Consider the following 22,500-nt stretch of genomic DNA (forward strand, 5'->3'; position numbering starts at 1 on the left):
AAAGGAGTCTGGTGGCTGATAAAGAGAGCGACATGTACAGCTGTGGACGGGAGCAGCAGCTAAACGTAGTTAAGACACCTAAAAACATCTACATCAGTTTAAGTATTTGCTACATTTAGAGTATTTTGGTGCTTTGTTTTGCCGTCAGACAGCCCTTTACGACGGGGAAGTGAAGCCGTTATCTCTGCTCCGCTCAAATCCACCAGACTCCATTGACAAAAACAGCGATTTAACCTCACAGAAAACAATGGGAGATGCTGCTATACTGCTGCCTTTGTCGCTTAGTTTGTGTTGTTGTGTCACTTTAGTTGATGTGTTTTAATGTGATGAGCGCTGAATGTTGTCGAGGTGTCTCGGGCTGAACTGACTGAGTCCCGGAGGGGGGGGTGATGGGGGTGGGGGCGACTTACGGACGCAGAGTCCACTCTCTGCACAGGAAGCGAAGGAGGAAGCAGAGGAACTTCACATTAAACACAGACGATGATATATTTAAAGTTAACATCAGTTTAAGGGTAACTTTTCAACCTGGACTCTATGTTCCCATGTATGTATGTGTGTGTGCAATAACATGTTAAAGGGACTCACCCTTTAGTTTAGTTAGTGTAATAACACGTTAAAGGGACTCACCCTTTAGTTTAGTTAGTGTAATAACACGTTAAAGAGACTCACCCTTTAGTCTAGTTAGTGTAATAACACGTTAAAGAGACTCACCCTTTAGTCTAGGTAGTGTAATAACACGTTAAAGGGACTCACCCTTTAGTTTAGTAAGTGTAATAACACGTTAAAGGGACTCACCCTTTAGTTTAATTAGTGTAATAACACGTTAAATGGACTCACCCTTTAGTTTAGTTAGTGTAATAACGCGTTAAAGGGACTCACCCTTCAGTTACACTTTAGTTTAGTGTAATAACACGTTAAAGAGACTCACCCTTCAGTTACCCTTTAGTTTAGTGTAATAACACGTTAAAGAGACTCACCCTTCAGTTACCCTTTAGTTTAGTGTAATAACACGTTAAAGGGACTCACCCTTTAGTCTAGTTAGTGTAATAACACGTTAAAAGGGACTCACCCTTTAGTTTAGGTAGTGTAATAACGCGTTAAAGGGACTCATCCTTTAGTTTAGTTAGTGTAATAACACGTTAAAGGGACTCACCTTTTAGTTTAGTTAGTGTAATAACGCGTTAAAGGGACTCACCCTTTAGTCTAGTTAGTGTAATAACACGTTAAAGGGACTCACCCTTTAGTTTAGTTAGTGTAATAACGCGTTAAAGGGACTCACCCTTTAGTCTAGTTAGTGTAATAACACGTTAAAGGGACTCACCCTTTAGTTTAGTTAGTGTGATAACACGTTAAAGGGACTCACACTTTAGTTTAGTTAGTGTAATAACACGTTAAAGGGACTCACCCTTTAGTTTAGTTAGTGTAATAACGCTGCTTAAGGGACTCACCCTTTAGTCTAGTTAGTGTAATAACACGTTAAAGGGACTCACCCTTTAGTTTAGTTAGTGTAATAACGCGTTAAAGGGACTCACCCTTTAGTCTAGTTAGTGTAATAACACGTTAAAGGGACTCACCCTTTAGTTTAGTTAGTGTGATAACACGTTAAAGGGACTCACACTTTAGTTTAGTTAGTGTAATAACACGTTAAAGGGACTCACCCTTTAGTTTAGTTAGTGTAATAACGCGTTAAAGGGACTCACCCTTTAGTTTAATAAGTTAAAGGGACTCACCCTTTAGTTTAATAAGTTAAAGGGACTCACCCTTCAGTCTAGTTAGTGTAATAACACGTTAAAGGGACTCACCCTTTAGTCTAGTTAGTGTAATAACACGTTAAAGGGACTCACCCTTTAGTTTAGTTAGTGTGATAACACGTTAAAGGGACCCACACTTTAGTTTAGTTAGTGTAATAACACGTTAAAGGGACTCACCCTTTAGTTTAGTTAGTGTAATAACGCGTTAAAGGGACTCACCCTTTAGTTTAATAAGTTAAAGGGACTCACCCTTTAGTTTAATAAGTTAAAGGGACTCACCCTTCAGTCTAGTTAGTGTAATAACACGTTAAAGGGACTCACCCTTTAGTTTAGGTAGTGTAATAACACGTTAAAGGGACTCAACCTTTAGTCTAGGTAGTGTAATAACACGTTAAAGGGACTCACCCTTTAGTCTAGGTAGTGTAATAACACGTTAAAGAGACTCACCCTTCAGTTACCCTTTAGTTTAGTGTAATAACATGTTAAAGAGACTCACCCTTCAGTTAACCTTTAGTTTAGTGTAATAACACGTTAAAGGGACTCACCCTTTAGTCTAGTTAGTGTAATAACACGTTAAAGGGACTCACCCTTTAGTTTAGGTAGTGTAATAACGCGTTAAAGGGACTCACCCTTTAGTCTAGGTAGTGTAATAACACGTTAAAGGGACTCACCCTTTAGTTTAAGGTAGTGTAATAACACGTTAAAGGGACTCACCCTTTAGTCTAGTCAGTGTAATAACACGTTAAAGAGACTCACCCTTCAGTTACCCTTTAGTTTAGTGTAATAACATGTTAAAGGGACTCACCCTTTAGTCTAGTTAGTGTAATAACAAGTTAAAGGGACTCACCCTTTAGTTTAGTTAGTGTAATAACGCGTTAAAGGGACTCACCCTTTAGTTTAGTTAGTGTAATAACGCGTTAAAGGGACTCACCCTTTAGTTTAAGGTAGTGTAATAACACGTTAAAGGGACTCACCCTTTAGTTTAGTTAGTGTAATAACACGTTAAAGAGACTCACCCTTTAGTCTAGTTAGTGTAATAACACGTTAAAGAGACTCACCCTTTAGTCTAGGTAGTGTAATAACACGTTAAAGGGACTCACCCTTTAGTTTAGTAAGTGTAATAACACGTTAAAGGGACTCACCCTTTAGTTTAATTAGTGTAATAACACGTTAAAGGGACTCACCCTTTAGTTTAGTTAGTGTAATAACGCGTTAAAGGGACTCACCCTTCAGTTACACTTTAGTTTAGTGTAATAACACGTTAAAGAGACTCACCCTTCAGTTACCCTTTAGTTTAGTGTAATAACACGTTAAAGAGACTCACCCTTCAGTTACCCTTTAGTTTAGTGTAATAACACGTTAAAGGGACTCACCCTTTAGTCTAGTTAGTGTAATAACACGTTAAAAGGGACTCACCCTTTAGTTTAGGTAGTGTAATAACGCGTTAAAGGGACTCATCCTTTAGTTTAGTTAGTGTAATAACACGTTAAAGGGACTCACCTTTTAGTTTAGTTAGTGTAATAACGCGTTAAAGGGACTCACCCTTTAGTCTAGTTAGTGTAATAACACGTTAAAGGGACTCACCCTTTAGTTTAGTTAGTGTAATAACGCCGTTAAAGGGACTCACCCTTTAGTCTAGTTAGTGTAATAACACGTTAAAGGGACTCACCCTTTAGTTTAGTTAGTGTGATAACACGTTAAAGGGACTCACACTTTAGTTTAGTTAGTGTAATAACACGTTAAAGGGACTCACCCTTTAGTTTAGTTAGTGTAATAACGCGTTAAAGGGACTCACCCTTTAGTCTAGTTAGTGTAATAACACGTTAAAGGGACTCACCCTTTAGTTTAGTTAGTGTAATAACGCGTTAAAGGGACTCACCCTTTAGTCTAGTTAGTGTAATAACACGTTAAAGGGACTCACCCTTTAGTTTAGTTAGTGTGATAACACGTTAAAGGGACTCACACTTTAGTTTAGTTAGTGTAATAACACGTTAAAGGGACTCACCCTTTAGTTTAGTTAGTGTAATAACGCGTTAAAGGGACTCACCCTTTAGTTTAATAAGTTAAAGGGACTCACCCTTTAGTTTAATAAGTTAAAGGGACTCACCCTTCAGTCTAGTTAGTGTAATAACACGTTAAAGGGACTCACCCTTTAGTCTAGTTAGTGTAATAACACGTTAAAGGGACTCACCCTTTAGTTTAGTTAGTGTGATAACACGTTAAAGGGACCCACACTTTAGTTTAGTTAGTGTAATAACACGTTAAAGGGACTCACCCTTTAGTTTAGTTAGTGTAATAACGCGTTAAAGGGACTCACCCTTTAGTTTAATAAGTTAAAGGGACTCACCCTTTAGTTTAATAAGTTAAAGGGACTCACCCTTCAGTCTAGTTAGTGTAATAACACGTTAAAGGGACTCACCCTTTAGTTTAGGTAGTGTAATAACACGTTAAAGGGACTCAACCTTTAGTCTAGGTAGTGTAATAACACGTTAAAGGGACTCACCCTTTAGTCTAGGTAGTGTAATAACACGTTAAAGAGACTCACCCTTCAGTTACCCTTTAGTTTAGTGTAATAACATGTTAAAGAGACTCACCCTTCAGTTAACCTTTAGTTTAGTGTAATAACACGTTAAAGGGACTCACCCTTTAGTCTAGTTAGTGTAATAACACGTTAAAGGGACTCACCCTTTAGTTTAGGTAGTGTAATAACGCGTTAAAGGGACTCACCCTTTAGTCTAGGTAGTGTAATAACACGTTAAAGGGACTCACCCTTTAGTTTAAGGTAGTGTAATAACACGTTAAAGGGACTCACCCTTTAGTCTAGTCAGTGTAATAACACGTTAAAGAGACTCACCCTTCAGTTACCCTTTAGTTTAGTGTAATAACATGTTAAAGGGACTCACCCTTTAGTCTAGTTAGTGTAATAACAAGTTAAAGGGACTCACCCTTTAGTTTAGTTAGTGTAATAACGCGTTAAAGGGACTCACCCTTTAGTTTAGTTAGTGTAATAACGCGTTAAAGGGACTCACCCTTTAGTTTAAGGTAGTGTAATAACACGTTAAAGGGACTCACCCTTTAGTTTAGTTAGTGTAATAACACGTTAAAGGGACTCACCTTTTAGTTTAAGGTAGTGTAATAACACGTTAAAGGGACTCACCCTTTAGTTTAGTTAGTGTAATAACACGTTAAAGGGACTCACCTTTTAGTTTAGTTAGTGTAATAACGCGTTAAAGGGACTCACCCTTTAGTCTAGTTAGTGTAATAACACGTTAAAGGGACTCACCTTTTAGTTTAATAAGTGTAATAACGCGTTAAAGGGACTCACCCTTTAGTCTAGTTAGTGTAATAACGCGTTAAAGGGACTCACCTTTTAGTTTAAGGTAGTGTAATAACACGTTAAAGGGACTCACCCTTTAGTTTAGTTAGTGTAATAACACGTTAAAGGGACTCACCCTTTAGTTTATTTAGTGTAATAACACGTTAAAGGGACTCACCTTTTAGTTTAGTTAGTGTAATAACGCGTTAAAGGGACTCACCCTTTAGTTTAGGTAGTGTAATAACACGTTAAAGGGACTCACCCTTTAGTTTAGTTAGTGTAATAACGTGTTAAAGGGACTCACCCTTTAGTTTAATAAGTTAAAGGGACTCACCTTTTAGTTTAATAAGTTAAAGGGACTCACCCTTTAGTTTAGTTAGTGTAATAACGTGTTAAAGGGACTCACCCTTTAGTTTAATAAGTTAAAGGGACTCACCCTTTAGTTTAATAAGTTAAAGGGACTCACACTTTAGTTTAGTTAGTGTAATAACACGTTAAAGGGACTCACACTTTAGTTTAGTTAGTGTAATAACACGTTAAAGGGACTCACCTTTTAGTTTAGGTAGTGTAATAACGCGTTAAAGGGACTCACCCTTTAGTTTAATAAGTTAAAGGGACTCACCTTTTAGTTTAATAAGTTAAAGGGACTCACCTTTTAGTTTAGTTAGTGTAATAACGCGTTAAAGGGACTCACCCTTTAGTTTAAGGTAGTGTAATAACACGTTAAAGGGACTCACCCTTTAGTTTAGTTAGTGTAATAACACGTTAAAGGGACTCACCCTTTAGTTTAGTTAGTGTAATAACACGTTAAAGGGACTCACCTTTTAGTTTAGTTAGTGTAATAACGCGTTAAAGGGACTCACCCTTTAGTTTAGGTAGTGTAATAACACGTTAAAGGGACTCACCCTTTAGTTTAGTTAGTGTAATAACGCGTTAAAGGGACTCACCCTTTAGTTTAGTTAGTGTAATAACGCGTTAAAGGGACTCACCCTTTAGTTTAATAAGTTAAAGGGACTCACCCTTTAGTTTAGTTAGTGTAATAACACGTTAAAGGGACTCACCCTTTAGTCTAGGTAGTGTAATAACGCGTTAAAGGGACTCACCCTTTAGTCTAGTCAGTGTAATAACACGTTAACTCACCCGGAGTTCGACCCACTTGTCGAGGAGTCTCCGGTCGTTGAACTCGACCAGCAGGCCGGAGGAAGTGATGCAGAAGGTGGAGGCGGCGTGGCGCCCGCGCCCGCACGCCACGTCGCTGAAGAAGTTGTTCCTGAGTTCTCCCAGCAGCCCTGAACGCCCCAGCAGCGGCACCGTGGCGTTCACCGTGGAGGTTTTGGCGTGGTCCAGGTACCAGAACTTCACGTGGCGGTTGCCCGCGGTGACGAAGTAGGAGCTGTCGTCCGAGAAGGAGACGGCCGTCACCTTGCTGGACACCTTGTTGGCTGCCACCACCACGTTTTTCTGATGGACACACAACGAGAACGCACAATGACCACACACCACACAATGACCACACAATGACCACACAATGACACACAATGAACACACAACACACAACACACAATGACCACACAATGACACACAATGACACACAATGACCACACAATGACACACAATGACACACAATGAACACACAATGACCACACAATGAACCACAATGAACACACAATGACACACAATGAACACACAACACACAATGACCAAACAATGAACACACAACACACAATGACCACACAATGACACACAATGAACACACAACACACAACGAGAACGCACAATGAACACACAACACACAATGACCACACAATGACCACACAATGACCACACAATGACACACAATGAACACACAATGACACACAATGAACACACAATGACACACAATGACCACACAATGAACACACAATGACACACAATGAACACACAACACACAATGACCACACAATGAACACACAATGAACACACAACACACAATGACCACACAATGAACACACAACACACAACGAGAACGCACAATGAACACACAACACACAATGACCACACGATGACCACACAATGACACACAATGACCACACAATGACCACACAATGACACACAATGAACACACAATGAACACACAACACACAATGACCACACAATGACACACAATGACCACACAATGACCACACAATGACACACAATGAACACACAATGACACACAATGACCACACAATGACACACAATGAACACACAATGACACACAATGAACACACAACACACAATGACCACACAATGAACACACAACACACAATGACCACACAATGACACACAATGAACACACAACGAGAACGCACAATGAACACACAACACACAATGACCACACAATGACACACAATGACACACAATGACCACACAATGAACACACAACACACAATGACCACACAATGACACACAATGACACACAATGACCACACAATGACCACACAATGACACACAATGACACACAATGAACACACAATGACACACAATGACACACAATGAACACACAATGACACACAATGAACACACAACACACAATGACCACACAATGAACACACAACACACAATGACCACACAATGACACACAATGAACACACAACGAGAACGCACAATGAACACACAACACACAATGACCACACAATGACACACAATGACCACACAATGAACACACAACACACAATGACCACACAATGACACACAATGACACACAATGACACACAATGACCACACAATGACCACACAATGACCACACAATGACACACAATGAACACACAATGACACACAATGAACACACAATGACACACAATGAACACACAACACACAATGACCACACAATGAACACACAATGAACACACAATGAACACACAACACACAACGAGAACGCACAATGAACACACAACACACAATGACCACACAATGACACACAATGACACACAATGACCACACAATGACCACACAATGACACACAATGAACACACAATGACACACAATGAACACACAACACACAATGACCACACAATGACACACAATGACCACACAATGAACACACAACACACAATGACCACACAATGAACACACAATGAACACACAATGAACACACAACACACAATGACCACACAACACACAACGAGAACGCACAATGAACACACAACACACAATGACCACACAATGACCACACAATGACACACAATGAACACACAATGAACACACAACACACAATGACCACACAATGACCACACAATGACCACACAATGACCACACAATGACACACAACACACAACAAGAACGCACAATGAACACACAACACACAATGACCACACAATGGCCACACAATGACACACAATGAACACACAATGAACACACAATGAACACACAACACACAATGACCACACAATGACCACACAATGACACACAATGAACACACAATGAACACACAACACACAATGACCACACAATGACCACACAATGACACACAATGACCACACAATGACCACACAACACACAACAAGAACGCACAATGAACACACAACACACAATGACCACACAATGGCCACACAATGACACACAATGAACACACAATGAACACACAATGAACACACAACACACAATGACCACACAATGACACACAATGAACACACAATGACCACACAATGACACACAATGAACACACAATGAACACACAACACACAATGACCACACAATGACACACAATGACACACAATGACCACACAATGACCACACAATGACACACAATGAACACACAATGACACACAATGACCACACAATGACACACAATGAACACACAATGACACACAATGAACACACAACACACAATGACCACACAATGAACACACATTGAACACACAATGAACACACAACACACAATGACCACACAATGACACACAATGAACACACAACACACAACGAGAACGCACAATGAACACACAACACACAATGACCACACAATGACCACACAATGACACACAATGACCACACAATGACCACACAATGACCACACAATGACACACAATGAACACACAATGACACACAATGAACACACAACACACAATGACCACACAATGACACACAATGACCACACAATGAACACACAACACACAATGACCACACAATGAACACACAATGAACACACAATGAACACACAACACACAATGACCACACAATGACACACAATGAACACACAACACACAACGAGAACGCACAATGAACACACAACACACAATGACCACACAATGACACATAATGACACACAATGACCACACAATGACCACACAATGACACACAATGACCACACAATGACACACAACACACAATGACCACACAATGACACACAATGACACACAATGAACACACAACACACAATGACCACACAATGACACACAATGACACACAATGACCACACAATGACACACAATGACACACAATGACCACACAATGAACACACAACACACAATGACCACACAATGAACACACAATGAACACACAACACACAATGACACACAATGAACACACAACACACAACGAGAACGCACAATGAACACACAACACACAATGACCACACAATGACACACAATGAACACACAATGACACACAATGAACACACAACACACAATGACCACACAATGACACACAATGACACACAATGACCACACAATGAACACACAACACACAATGACCACACAATGACACACAATGAACACACAACACACAACGAGAACGCACAATGAACACACAACACACAATGACCACACAATGACCACACAATGACCACACAATGACACACAATGAACACACAATGACACACAATGAACACACAACACACAATGACCACACAATGACACACAATGACACACAATGACCACAAAATGACCACACAATGACACACAACACACAACAAGAACGCACAATGAACACACAACACACAATGACCACACAATGGCCACACAATGACACACAATGAACACACAATGAACACACAATGAACACACAACACACAATGACCACACAATGACCACACAATGACACACAATGAACACACAATGACACACAATGAACACACAACACACAATGACCACACAATGACACACAATGACACACAATGACCACACAATGACACACAACAAGAACGCACAATGAACACACAACACACAATGACCACACAATGGCCACACAATGACACACAATGAACACACAATGAACACACAACACACAATGACCACACAATGACACACAATGACCACACAATGAACACACAACACACAACGAGAACGCACAATGACCACACAATGAACACACAATGACCACACAACACACAATGACCACACAACGAGAACGCACAATGACCACACAATGACACACAACGAGAACGCACAATGACCACACAATGACACACAATGACACACAACGAGAACGCACAATGACACACAACGAGAACGCACAATGACCACACAATGACACACTACGAGAACGCACAATGAACACACAATGAACACACAACACACAACGAGAACGCACAATGACACACAACACACAACGAGAAAGGACAATGACCACACAATGACCACACAACACACAACTAGAAAGCACGACACACAACACACAACGAGAACGCACAATGACCACACAATGAACACACAACACACAACGAGAACGCACAATGAACACACAATGAACACACAACACACAACGAGAATGCACAATGACACACAACACACTACGAGAACGCACAATGAACACACAATGAACACACAACACACAACGAGAACGCACAATGAACACACAATGAACACACAACACACAACGAGAATGCACAATGACACACAACACACTACGAGAACGCACAATGAACACACAATGAACACACAACACACAACGAGAACGCACAACGACGCACAACACACAACGTCTGTGTGTGTGTGTGTATCTCTGTCTCTATATGTCTGTGTGTGTGTGTGTCTGTATGTGTGTGTGTATCTATCTGTGTGTGTGTGTGTGTGTGTGTGTGTGTGTGTGTTGTGTATGTGTGTGTGTGTGTGTATCTATCTCTGTGTGTGTGTGTATCTATCTGTGTGTGTGTGTGTGTGTGTGTCTGTCTGTGTGTGTGTGTGTGTGTGTGTGTGTGTGTGTGTATCTATCTGTGTGTGTGTGTGTGTGTGTCTGTCTGTGTGTGTGTGTGTGTCTATCTGTGTGTGTGTGTGTGTGTGTATCTATCTCTGTCTGTGTGTGTGTATGTGTGTGTGTGTGTGTATCTATCTGTGTGTTTGTGTGTATCTATCTCTGTGTGTGTGTGTGTGTGTGTGTGTATATCTATCTGTGTGTGTGTGTGTGTGTGTATCTATCTGTCTGTGTGTGTATCTATCTGTGTGTGTGTGTGTGTGTGTGTCTATCTGTCTGTGTGTGTCTCTGTGTGTGTGTGTGTGTGTGTGTGTGTGTGTGTGTGTGTGTGTGTGTGTGTGTGTGTGTTACCTTCCAGTTCCACACGTTGACCATCATGTCGTGCTGGTAGCCGACGCTGACGATGTATTTCCCGTTGGGAGAGAACGCCACGCAGGCTACACCGTATTTATGTTCCTGCAGCTCGGAGATCTGCACACGCTCCGACACCTCCCACACCCGCACCGCCGGCATGTGGCCACTCTGACACACAGGAAGTAGAAGAAGAAGAAATATTAAAACTAAATACACTCACCTAAAGGATTATGCGTTATTACACTAACTAAACTAAAGGGTGAGTCCCTTTAACGTGTTATTACACTAATTAAACTAAAGGGACAGGAGGAGCTGTGGTCTTAGGGTCTTAGGTGCCTCAAGGGGCGGTAACCCACGAACACCGTGGTGGACACCAGTGGTCAGGGAAGCCGTCCGACTGAAGAAGGAGTCTTTCTGGGATATGTTATCCCGGAGGACTCCGGAGGCGGTTGCAGGGTACCGAAGGGCCCGAAGGGCTGCAGCCGCTGCCGTGAAAGAGGCAAAGCAGCGGGTGTGGGAGAAGTTTGGAGAAGACATGGAGAAGGACTTTCGGTCGGCACCAAAGTGCTTCTGGAAAACTGTTCGCCACCTCAGGAGGGGGAAGCAGGGAACCATCCAAGCTGTGTACAGTAAGGATGGGACACTGTTGACCTCAACTGAGGAGGTAATAGGGGCGGTGGAAGGAGCACTTTGAGGAGCTCCTGAATCCGACTAATCGCCCTCTATGTTAGAGGCAGAGCTGGAGGATAATGGGGATTGTCGTTGATTTCCCAGGCGGAAGTCACTGATGTAGTTAAACAACTCCACAGTGGCAAAGCCCCGGGATTGATGAGATCCATCCAGAAATGCTCAAGGCTCTGGGTGTGGAGGGGCTGTCCTGGTTGACACGCCTCTTCAACATTGCGTGGAAGTCTGGGACGGTGCCAAAGGAGTGGCAGACTGGGGTGGTGGTTCCCCTTTTTTAAAGGGGGACCAGAGTGTGTGTGCCAATTACAGGGGTATCACACTTCTCAGCCTCCCTGGTAAAGTCTACTCCAAGGTGCTGGAAAGGAGGGTTCGGCCGATAGTCGAACCTCGGGTTGAGGAGGAACAATGCGGTTCCGTCCTGGTCGTGGAACAACGGACCAGCTCTTCACTCTTGCAAGGATCCTGGAGGGAGCCTGGGAGTATGCCCAACCGGTCTACATGTGTTTTGTGGATTTGGAGAAGGCGTATGACCGGGTCCCCGGAGATACTGTGGGAGGTGCTGCGGGAGTATGGGGTGAGGGGTCTCTACTCAGGGCCATCCAATCTCTGTCACGACCAAAGCGAGGGCTGTGTCCGGGTTCTCGGCAGTAAGTCGGACTCGTTTCAGGTGAGGGTTGGCCTCCGCCAGGGCTGCGCTTTGTCACCAATCCTGTTTGTAATATTTATGGACAGGATATCGAGGCGTAGTCGGGGTGGGGAGGGGTTGCAGTTCGGTGGGCTGGGGATCTCATCGCTGCTCTTTGCAGATGATGTGGTCCTGATGGCATCATCGGCCTGAGACCTTCAGCACTCACTGGATCGGTTCGCAACCGAGTGTGAAGCGGTTGGGATGAGGATCAGCACCTCTAAATCGGAGGCCATGGTTCTCAGCAGGAAACCGATGGAATGCCTTCTCCAGGTAGGGAATGAGTCCTTACCCCAAGTGAAGGAGTTCAAGTACCTTGGGGTTTTGTTCGCGAGTGAGGGGACAATGGAGCGGGAGATTGGTCGGAGAATCGGGCGCAGCGGGTGCGGTATTACATTCAATCTATCGCACCGTTGTGACGAAAAAAGAGAGCTGAGCCAGAAGGCAAAGCTCTCGATCTACCGGTCAGTTTTCGTTCTTACCCTCACCTATGGTCATGAAGGCTGGGTCATGACCGAAAGAACGAGATCCAGGGTACAAGCGGCGAAATGGGTTTCCTCAGGAGGGTGGCTGGCGTCTCCCTTAGAGATAGGGTGAGAAGCTCAGTCATCCGTGAGGAGCTCGGAGAGCCGCTGCTCCTTTGCGTCGAAAGGAGCCAGTTGAGGTGGTTCGGGCATCTGGTAAGGATGCCCCCTGGGCGCCTCCCTAGGGAGGTGTTCCAGGGGGGTCTTCCCCGAGGAGGCCTCGGGGAAGACCCAGGACTAGGTGGAGGGATTATATCTCCAACCTGGCCTGGGAACACCTCGGGATCCCCCAGTCGGAGCTGGTTAATGTTGCTCGGGAAAGGGAAGTTTGGGGTCCCCTGCTGGAGCTGCTCCCCCCGCGACCCGACACCGGATAAGCGGACGAAGATGGATGGATGGATGGAAACTAAAGGGTGAGTCCCTTTAACATGTTATTACACTAATTAAACTAAAGGGTGAGTCCCTTTAACGTGTTATTACACTAATTAAACTAAAGGGTGAGTCCCTTTAACGTGTTATTACACTAATTAAACTAAAGGGTGAGTCCCTTTAACGTGTTATTACACTAATTAAACTAAAGGGTGAGTCCCTTTAACGTGTTATTACACTACCTAGACTAAAGGGTGATAGTAGGAACATCCTACTAATTGACCCCCTTTCACAGGGTTCATAGTAGAGCTGGGCGATTTGTTTCCCTAAAATCTCGATTTACGATTCGATTCTCCCCCCCTTCCATTTAAAACAAAATAACTGCGAACTGTAAATATATTTTAAAAATATATATTTATTGTATTTAATTAAAGTGCATCAACATAAACAAAATTGCAAAGGCAAACCCTTTCTCTAAGTGAAAAGTCACTGTGCAGTGTGCAACAAAGATTGTTAAACATCCAAATTATTTATACTGTATTTGGATTAAAAAAAAAATCAAAAAATTCGATGTTTTGAAAATATGAATCGATTTGACCTACCAACTCGATTTTTAAATCAAATCGATTTTTTCCCCAGCCCTAATTCATACACATTTTAACCAGTACTTTTCCAAATTTCCATGACTATGTGTTCCTGAAGAGGTCAGTGGACATTCTCCAATCAGAATACTAATCAGTGTTTAAGTTTCCCCTCGGAGGTTTAACTATAAATGAATGATGATGTCTGTGGTTCATAGAGGGATTCATAATATCTCTCCCCGAATACAACGCTGAGGTTAAGACGACTTGATAATTAATTAATCACGTATTATTATGCTGTGTTAAAAAACAATTCCATGACTTTTCCAAAACTTTCTGGGTCTTTTTATGTTTCCAAAAACCTTTCCAGGCCTGGAATTTGCATTTTTCAAATTCCATAACTTTTCCAGGTTTTTTCAAAACGTATGAACGCTGCTTTCTCCTTCAGAACTTCCTTAATTCTTGGTGGCATTGATTCAACAAGGTTCTGAAAGCATTCTGTAGAAATGTTGGCCCATATTGAGAGGATAGCATCTCTGCAGTTGATGGAGATTTTTGGGGGATGCACATCCAGGGCACTAAGCTCCCGTCCCACCACATCCCAAAGATGTTCTATTGGGTTGAGATCTGGTGACTGTGGGGGCCATTTTAGTACAGTGAACTCTTGGTCATGTTCAATACCCCTTTCCCACCAGGGCAGAGCTGGTGCTGGTCCGAAGCCAGAGCCCAAGGGCGTAAATCCTAGGGGGGTCGGGGGGGTCAGGACCCCCCATAGAAATATCATTAAAACAATGCTGAGTATTGTAAATAACATAATGATGTAAACTTAAAATATCTGTGTAAGTAGTAAAACAATACAAACCCCAAAAAATGCTTTCTAAGTTTAGAAACATTTTGAGTCCCCCCTCCGTTGCCTCACAGTGGTTTGGTCCACTGCAAGTTAGGCTCTGCACTCGACTCAGTCAGATCGGTAGTGACAGGAACGTAGTAACTAGGCGGTTCGAGGCTATTTTAACATGAAGCATCAGATGAAGTTTTTTTTTTCAAATAGAAATGATGCTGGGTAATTAATGAATTAGTCATGACAAAAAAGTTCGCTATGTTAGTGTAATATAATGTAACGTTACCTAGCTTATAGCTTGTTGGATGGAAATGCACCCACTACACTACAACTAACGTTACCACGGCGATAAGCCTAACGTTATGTGCGTGAACTGATATTAGGGTTAATATTGAAGATCTAGTTGTGTTTTGCTCCATATGAAGTTAAGTGGCTGATCAGTTAAGTTAAGTATATATCCTCTGTCCTAGATGAAACCTAATATTTATGTGGAGGACACAAGATCATTTTATAATTATAATATGACCACGTGGTGAACCTACGAACCTAACTCATATTTAGACATCTGACGTTAGCTAAAGATTTGTGTGGTTGTTGTCCAGATAACAAGGTGGTGGAGAGTCTCAGGTAGACCAGAGACAATCAGGTGTAGAGTCTCAGGTAGACCAGGGACAATCAGGTGTAGAGTCTCAGGTAGACCAGGGACAGTCAGGTGGAGAGTCTCAGGGAGACCAGGGACAGTCAGGTGGAGAGTCTCAGGTAGACCAGGGACAGTCAGGTGGAGAGTCTCAGGTAGACCAGGGACAGTCAGGTGGAGAGTCTCAGGTAGACCAGAGACAATCAGGTGTAGAGTCTCAGGTAGACCAGGGACAGTCAGGTGGAGAGTCTCAGGTAGACCAGGGACAGTCAGGTGGAGAGTCTCAGGTAGAGCAGGGACAATCAGGTGTAGAGTCTCAGGTAGACCAGGGACAGTCAGGTGGAGAGTCTCAGGTAGACAATGGACAGCCAGGTGGAGAGTCTCAGAGAGACCAGGGACAGTCAGGTGGAGAGTCTCAGGTAGACCATGGACAGCCAGGTGGAGAGTCTCAGGTAGACCAGGGACAGTCAGGTGGAGAGTCTCAGAGAGACCAGGGACAGTCAGGTGGAGAGTCTCAGGTAGACCTGACTGTCCCTGGTCTACCCGAGAGACCAGGGACAGTCAGGTGGAGAGTCTCAGGTAGACCTGACTGTCCCTGGTCTACCCGAGAGACCAGGGACAGTCAGGTGGAGGGTCTCAGGTAGACCAGAGACAGTCAGGTGGAGAGTCTCAGGTAGACCAGGGACAGTCAGGTGGAGAGTCTCAGGTAGACCAGAGACAATCAGGTGGAGAGTCTCAGGTAGACCAGGGACAGTCAGGTGGAGAGTCTCAGAGAGACCAGGGACAGTCAGGTGGAGAGTCTCAGGGAGACCAGGGACAGTCAGGTGGAGAGTCTCAGGGAGACCAGGGACAGTCAGGTGGAGAGTCTCAGGGAGACCAGGGACAGTCAGGTGGAGAGTCTCAGGTAGACCAGGGACAGTCAGGTGGAGAGTCTCAGGGAGACCAGGGACAGTCAGGTGGAGAGTCTCAGGTAGACCAGGGACAGTCAGGTGGAGAGTCTCAGGTAGACCAGGGACAATCAGGTGTAGAGTCTCAGGTAGACCAGGGACAGTCAGGTGGAGAGTCTCAGGTCCATGGACAGCCAGGTGGAGAGTCTCAGAGAGACCAGGGACAGTCAGGTGGAGAGTCTCAGAGAGACCATGGACAGTCAGGTGTAGAGTCTCAGGTAGACCAGGGACAGTCAGGTGGAGAGTCTCAGGTAGACCATGGACAGCCAGGTGGAGAGTCTCAGAGAGACCAGGGACAGTCAGGTGGAGAGTCTCAGAGAGACCATGGACAGTCAGGTGGAGAGTCTCAGGTAGACCAGGGACAGGCAGGTGGAGAGTCTCAGGGAGACCAGGGACAGTCAGGTGTAGAGTCTCAGGTAGACCAGGGACAGTCAGGTGTAGAGTCTCAGGGAGACCAGGGACAGTCAGGTGGAGAGTCTCAGGGAGACCAGGGACAGTCAGGTGGAGAGTCTCAGGTAGACCAGGGACAGTCAGGTGGAGAGTCTCAGGGAGACCAGGGACAGTCACGTGGAGAGGACCAGGGACAGTCAGGTGGAGAGTCTCAGGTAAGTGTGTTGAGCTTAGTTCATATTGTTGGAGGTGTGTGGCTGAGGTCAGGGTTAGCAGATGAGCTTTACCAGTGGCTCACTAATTTACATTATGATCAGCTCATTTAACAAGTGTACAAAAGTATTGTATTTCTTTTATATGGGGACACTTTTTCAAATCAAGTCATTATGTTTTAAGGTATTTTTGTGGCTTGATTGTAAACAACTTAAAAAGAAATGCATGGTTTTAAAGAAGAATATTTTGGTCAATTTAATCAGCTTTATTGAATCACGAGAAACACTGAAAAGAAGGATAATGGTCCAGTCTCCATGCTCCACTAATGATAGTATTAAGGCTTTCCTCTGTGTACGCATGTCCTCTACCAGTATAATTGATGCTGTATTAATTGTGTCCCCTTCAAAAATTGCTCTTCAGAAATTTTATGTTTATTGTCCCCCCCTACTGTTGGATCAGATTCACGCCCATGCCAAAGCCTATATAGTTTCTAATCAGTTCTTTGTTTTTCGACCACCAGGTCCGAACCAGTAAAAGTGGTTCTGAACCAGCACCTGGTTCTTGGTGGAGGAAAAGGGGTCAAAGAAACCAATCTGAAATGATTGGAGCTTTGTGACATGGTGCGTTATCCTGCTGGAGGTAGCCAGCACTAGGGTTGGGCATCGTTTGGATTTTAACGATTCTGATTCTGATCCCGATTCTTCCTTCTGATTCCGGTTCTCATCGATTCTGATTCTTTGAGGGTGGAGGTGAAACGGGTCACATGCTTATTATTACAAATAAGAGGAAAGTTTTATTTTGATTCAGAGGTGGGTTGCAGTGTGACGAGGCTTTATCAACGTAAAATAAAGCCACGCTGGAGCTCCGCTTACTGGGCTCCATGGCGGCAACACAACAAGCTCCTGGTCGCTACGGAAACTCAAAACTTGCGCATGTTAAATTAGGAACCCGATATTAGATTAGAAACCAAATCCTCCAAACGATTCCGATACTCGATGCCCAACCCTAGATATCAGAGACATTTTATTGACTAAATATGAGATGAGATATTATTGTCATTGCACAAAGACCCCTACCATGAAATAATGAATCCCAACGTGACACTGAGCATGCTCAGAACCTGTCAGAGAGACTCACCTCTCCTGTGACCACATATTTCCCGTCTGGAGAAAAGGCCAGCGTGGTGATCGCCTTCCTGAACAGAGAGAGAGAGACAGGAAACCCTTCTGATTGGCTGTCATTAATATTAATACAACTTTAAGACTGTAGAAAGTTTTACCTCGAGCTGTTGAAGATGTGGTGCTGTTTGTTCTTCCGGGGATTCAGCAGGACGACCACACACCTGCAGACACACACACACACACACACACACACACACACACACACACACACACACACACACACACACACACAGACAGACAGAGAGACACACACACACACACACAGACAGACAGAGACACACACACACACACACACACACACACAGACAGACAGAGAGACAGACAGACACACAAACACACACACAGACAGAGAGACAGATACACACACACACACACACATGCACACACACACACAGACAGAGACAGACACACACACACACACACACACACACACACACAGACAGAGAGACAGACACACACACACACACACACACACACACACACACACACACACACACACACACACACACACACACACACACACACACACACACAGAGACAGAGAGACAGACACACACACACACACACACACACACACACACAAGCAGAAACACATGCACGCACGCATGCACACACACAGAGTTAGCAGGTAAACACAGGATTAAACTAATGAAAACACAAACAGAAGAAAGCTGCTCCACCCACTAACAAGACAAACACACAGAAACACATGATCACACACACTCTGACTCACACACGATCACACACTGACTCACACACGATCACACACACTCTGACTCACACACGATCACACACTGACTCACACACGATCACACACACTCTGACTCACACACGATCACACACACTGACTCACACACGATCACACACACTCTGACTCACACATGATCACACACACTCTGACTCACACACGATCACACACTCTGACTCACACACGATCACACACACTGACTCACACACGATCACACACACTCTGACTCACACACGATCACACACACTCTGACTCACACACGATCACACACACTCTGACTCACACACTCTGACTCACACACGATCACACACACTCTGACTCACACACGATCACACACACTCTGACTCACACACGATCACACACACTCTGACTCACACACACTCTGACTCACACATGATCACACACACTCTGACTCACACACGATCACACACTGACTCACACACGATCACACACACTCTGACTCACACACGATCACACACTGACTCACACACGATCACACACACTCTGACTCACACACGATCACACACACTGACTCACACACGATCACACACACTCTGACTCACACATGATCACACACACTCTGACTCACACACGATCACACACTCTGACTCACACACGATCACACACACTGACTCACACACGATCACACACACTCTGACTCACACACGATCACACACACTCTGACTCACACACGATCACACACACTCTGACTCACACACTCTGACTCACACACGATCACACACACTCTGACTCACACACGATCACACACACTCTGACTCACACACGATCACACACACTCTGACTCACACACACTCTGACTCACACATGATCACACGCACTCTGACTCACACACGATCACACACACTCTGACTCACACACGATCACACTCACTCTGACTCACACACACTCTGACTCACACACGATCACACTCACTCTGACTCACACACACTCTGACTCACACACACTCTGACTCACACATGATCACACGCACTCTGACTCACACACGATCACACACACTCTGACTCACACACGATCACACACACTCTGACTCACACACTCTGACTCACACACGATCACACACACTCTGACTCACACACGATCACACTCACTCTGACTCACACACACTCTGACTCACACACACTCTGACTCACACACGATCACACACACTCTGACTCACACACGATCACACACACTCTGACTCACACACGATCACACACACTCTGACTCACACACACTCTGACTCACACACACCTCACACACACATGATCACACACGATCACACACACTCTGACTCACACACGATCACACGCACTCTGACTCACACACGATCACACGCACTCTGACTCACACACGATCACACGCACTCTGACTCACACACGATCACACACTCTGACTCACACATGATCACACACTCTGACTCACACATGATCACACACACTCTGACTCACACATGATCACACACTCTGACTCACACATGATCACACACACTCTGACTCACACATGATCACACACTCTGACTCACACATGATCACACACTCTGACTCACACATGATCACACACACTCTGACTCACACACGATCAAACACACTCTGACTCACACATGATCAAACACACTCTGACTCACACATGATCACACACTCTGACTCACACACGATCACACACACTCTGACTCACACATGATCACACACACACTGACTCACACATGATCACACACACACTGACTCACACATGATCACACGCACACTGACTCACACACGATCACACACACACTCTGACTTACACACGATCAAACACACACTCTGACTCACACACGATCACACACACTCTGACTCACACATGATCACACACACACACTGACTCACACACGATCACACACACTCTGACTCACACATGATCAAACACACACTCTGACTCACACACGATCACACACACACTCTGACTTACACACGATCAAACACACACTCGGACTCACACATGATCACACACACTCGGACTCACACACGATCACACACACTCGGACTCACACACGATCACACACACTCGGACTCACACACGATCACACACACTCGGACTCACACACGATCACACACACACTCTGACTCACACACGATCACACACACACTCTGACTCACACACGATCACACACACTCTGACTCACACAAGATCACACACACTCTGACTCACACACGATCACACACACACTCTGACTCACACACGATCACACACACACTCTGACTCACACACGATCACACGCACACTGACTCACACACGATCACACACACACTCTGACTCACACACGATCACACACACACTGACTCACACACGATCACACACACTCTGACCACACACGATCACATCACACACTGACCACACGATCACACACACACTCTGACTCACACACACATCACACGCACACTGACTCGTACACAACACACACACTCTGACTCACACGATCACACACACTCTGACTCACACACCATCACACACATACTCACCCACACATCACACACACTCTGACCACACATGACGCACACACACCGACTCACACACGATCACACACACACTCTGACTCACACACACACTCTGACTCACACACGATCACACACACTCTGACTCACACATGATCACACACACACTCTGACTCACACACGATCACACACACACTCTGACTCACACACGACCACACGCACTCTGACTCACACACGACCACACGCACTCTGACTCACGCATGATCACACACACTGACTCACGCATGATCACACACTCTGACTCACACCTGCATGCTGGTTATTGACATTTTTACAACTTATTACAGAAGTTGCATGTGGTGCGACAGAACGAGACTGTCCTCCCCAGTAAAACTCCCCCATCAGTGGTCTGTTCCAACATCATTCTGACCAACGGGGTAAGAGAGCATCCACACAGTGTATATGGGGGAGACTTTCTTTGTATCGTATGTGTATGTGTACACACACTAATGTATCGTAAATAAATAAATGTTCATCCTTAAAATACAGGGGGCATAAGTCACTACACCCCTATGTTAAATTCCCATAGAGGCAGGCTGACTTTTATTTTGAAAGGCCAGTTATTTCATGGATCCAGGATACTATGCATCCTGATAAAGTT

At 44.3% G+C, this 22,500-nt stretch overlaps 1 protein-coding gene across 1 annotated transcript in view; it reads right to left on the reverse strand.

Moving 5' to 3' along the window:
* mapkbp1 (mitogen-activated protein kinase binding protein 1) overlaps positions 1-22,500 on the reverse strand; it is a 116,354-nt gene that overhangs the window by 68,291 nt on the left and 25,563 nt on the right. The window contains 4 exon segments of the mRNA XM_028566289.1: positions 6,208-6,528; positions 11,566-11,736; positions 18,580-18,637; positions 18,722-18,784. Coding sequence (XP_028422090.1) covers positions 6,208-6,528; positions 11,566-11,736; positions 18,580-18,637; positions 18,722-18,784 — 613 coding nt within the window.

This window comes from Perca flavescens, chromosome 20 (genome assembly GCF_004354835.1).
Source record: "Perca flavescens isolate YP-PL-M2 chromosome 20, PFLA_1.0, whole genome shotgun sequence".
Lineage (NCBI taxonomy): Eukaryota > Metazoa > Chordata > Actinopteri > Perciformes > Percidae > Perca > Perca flavescens.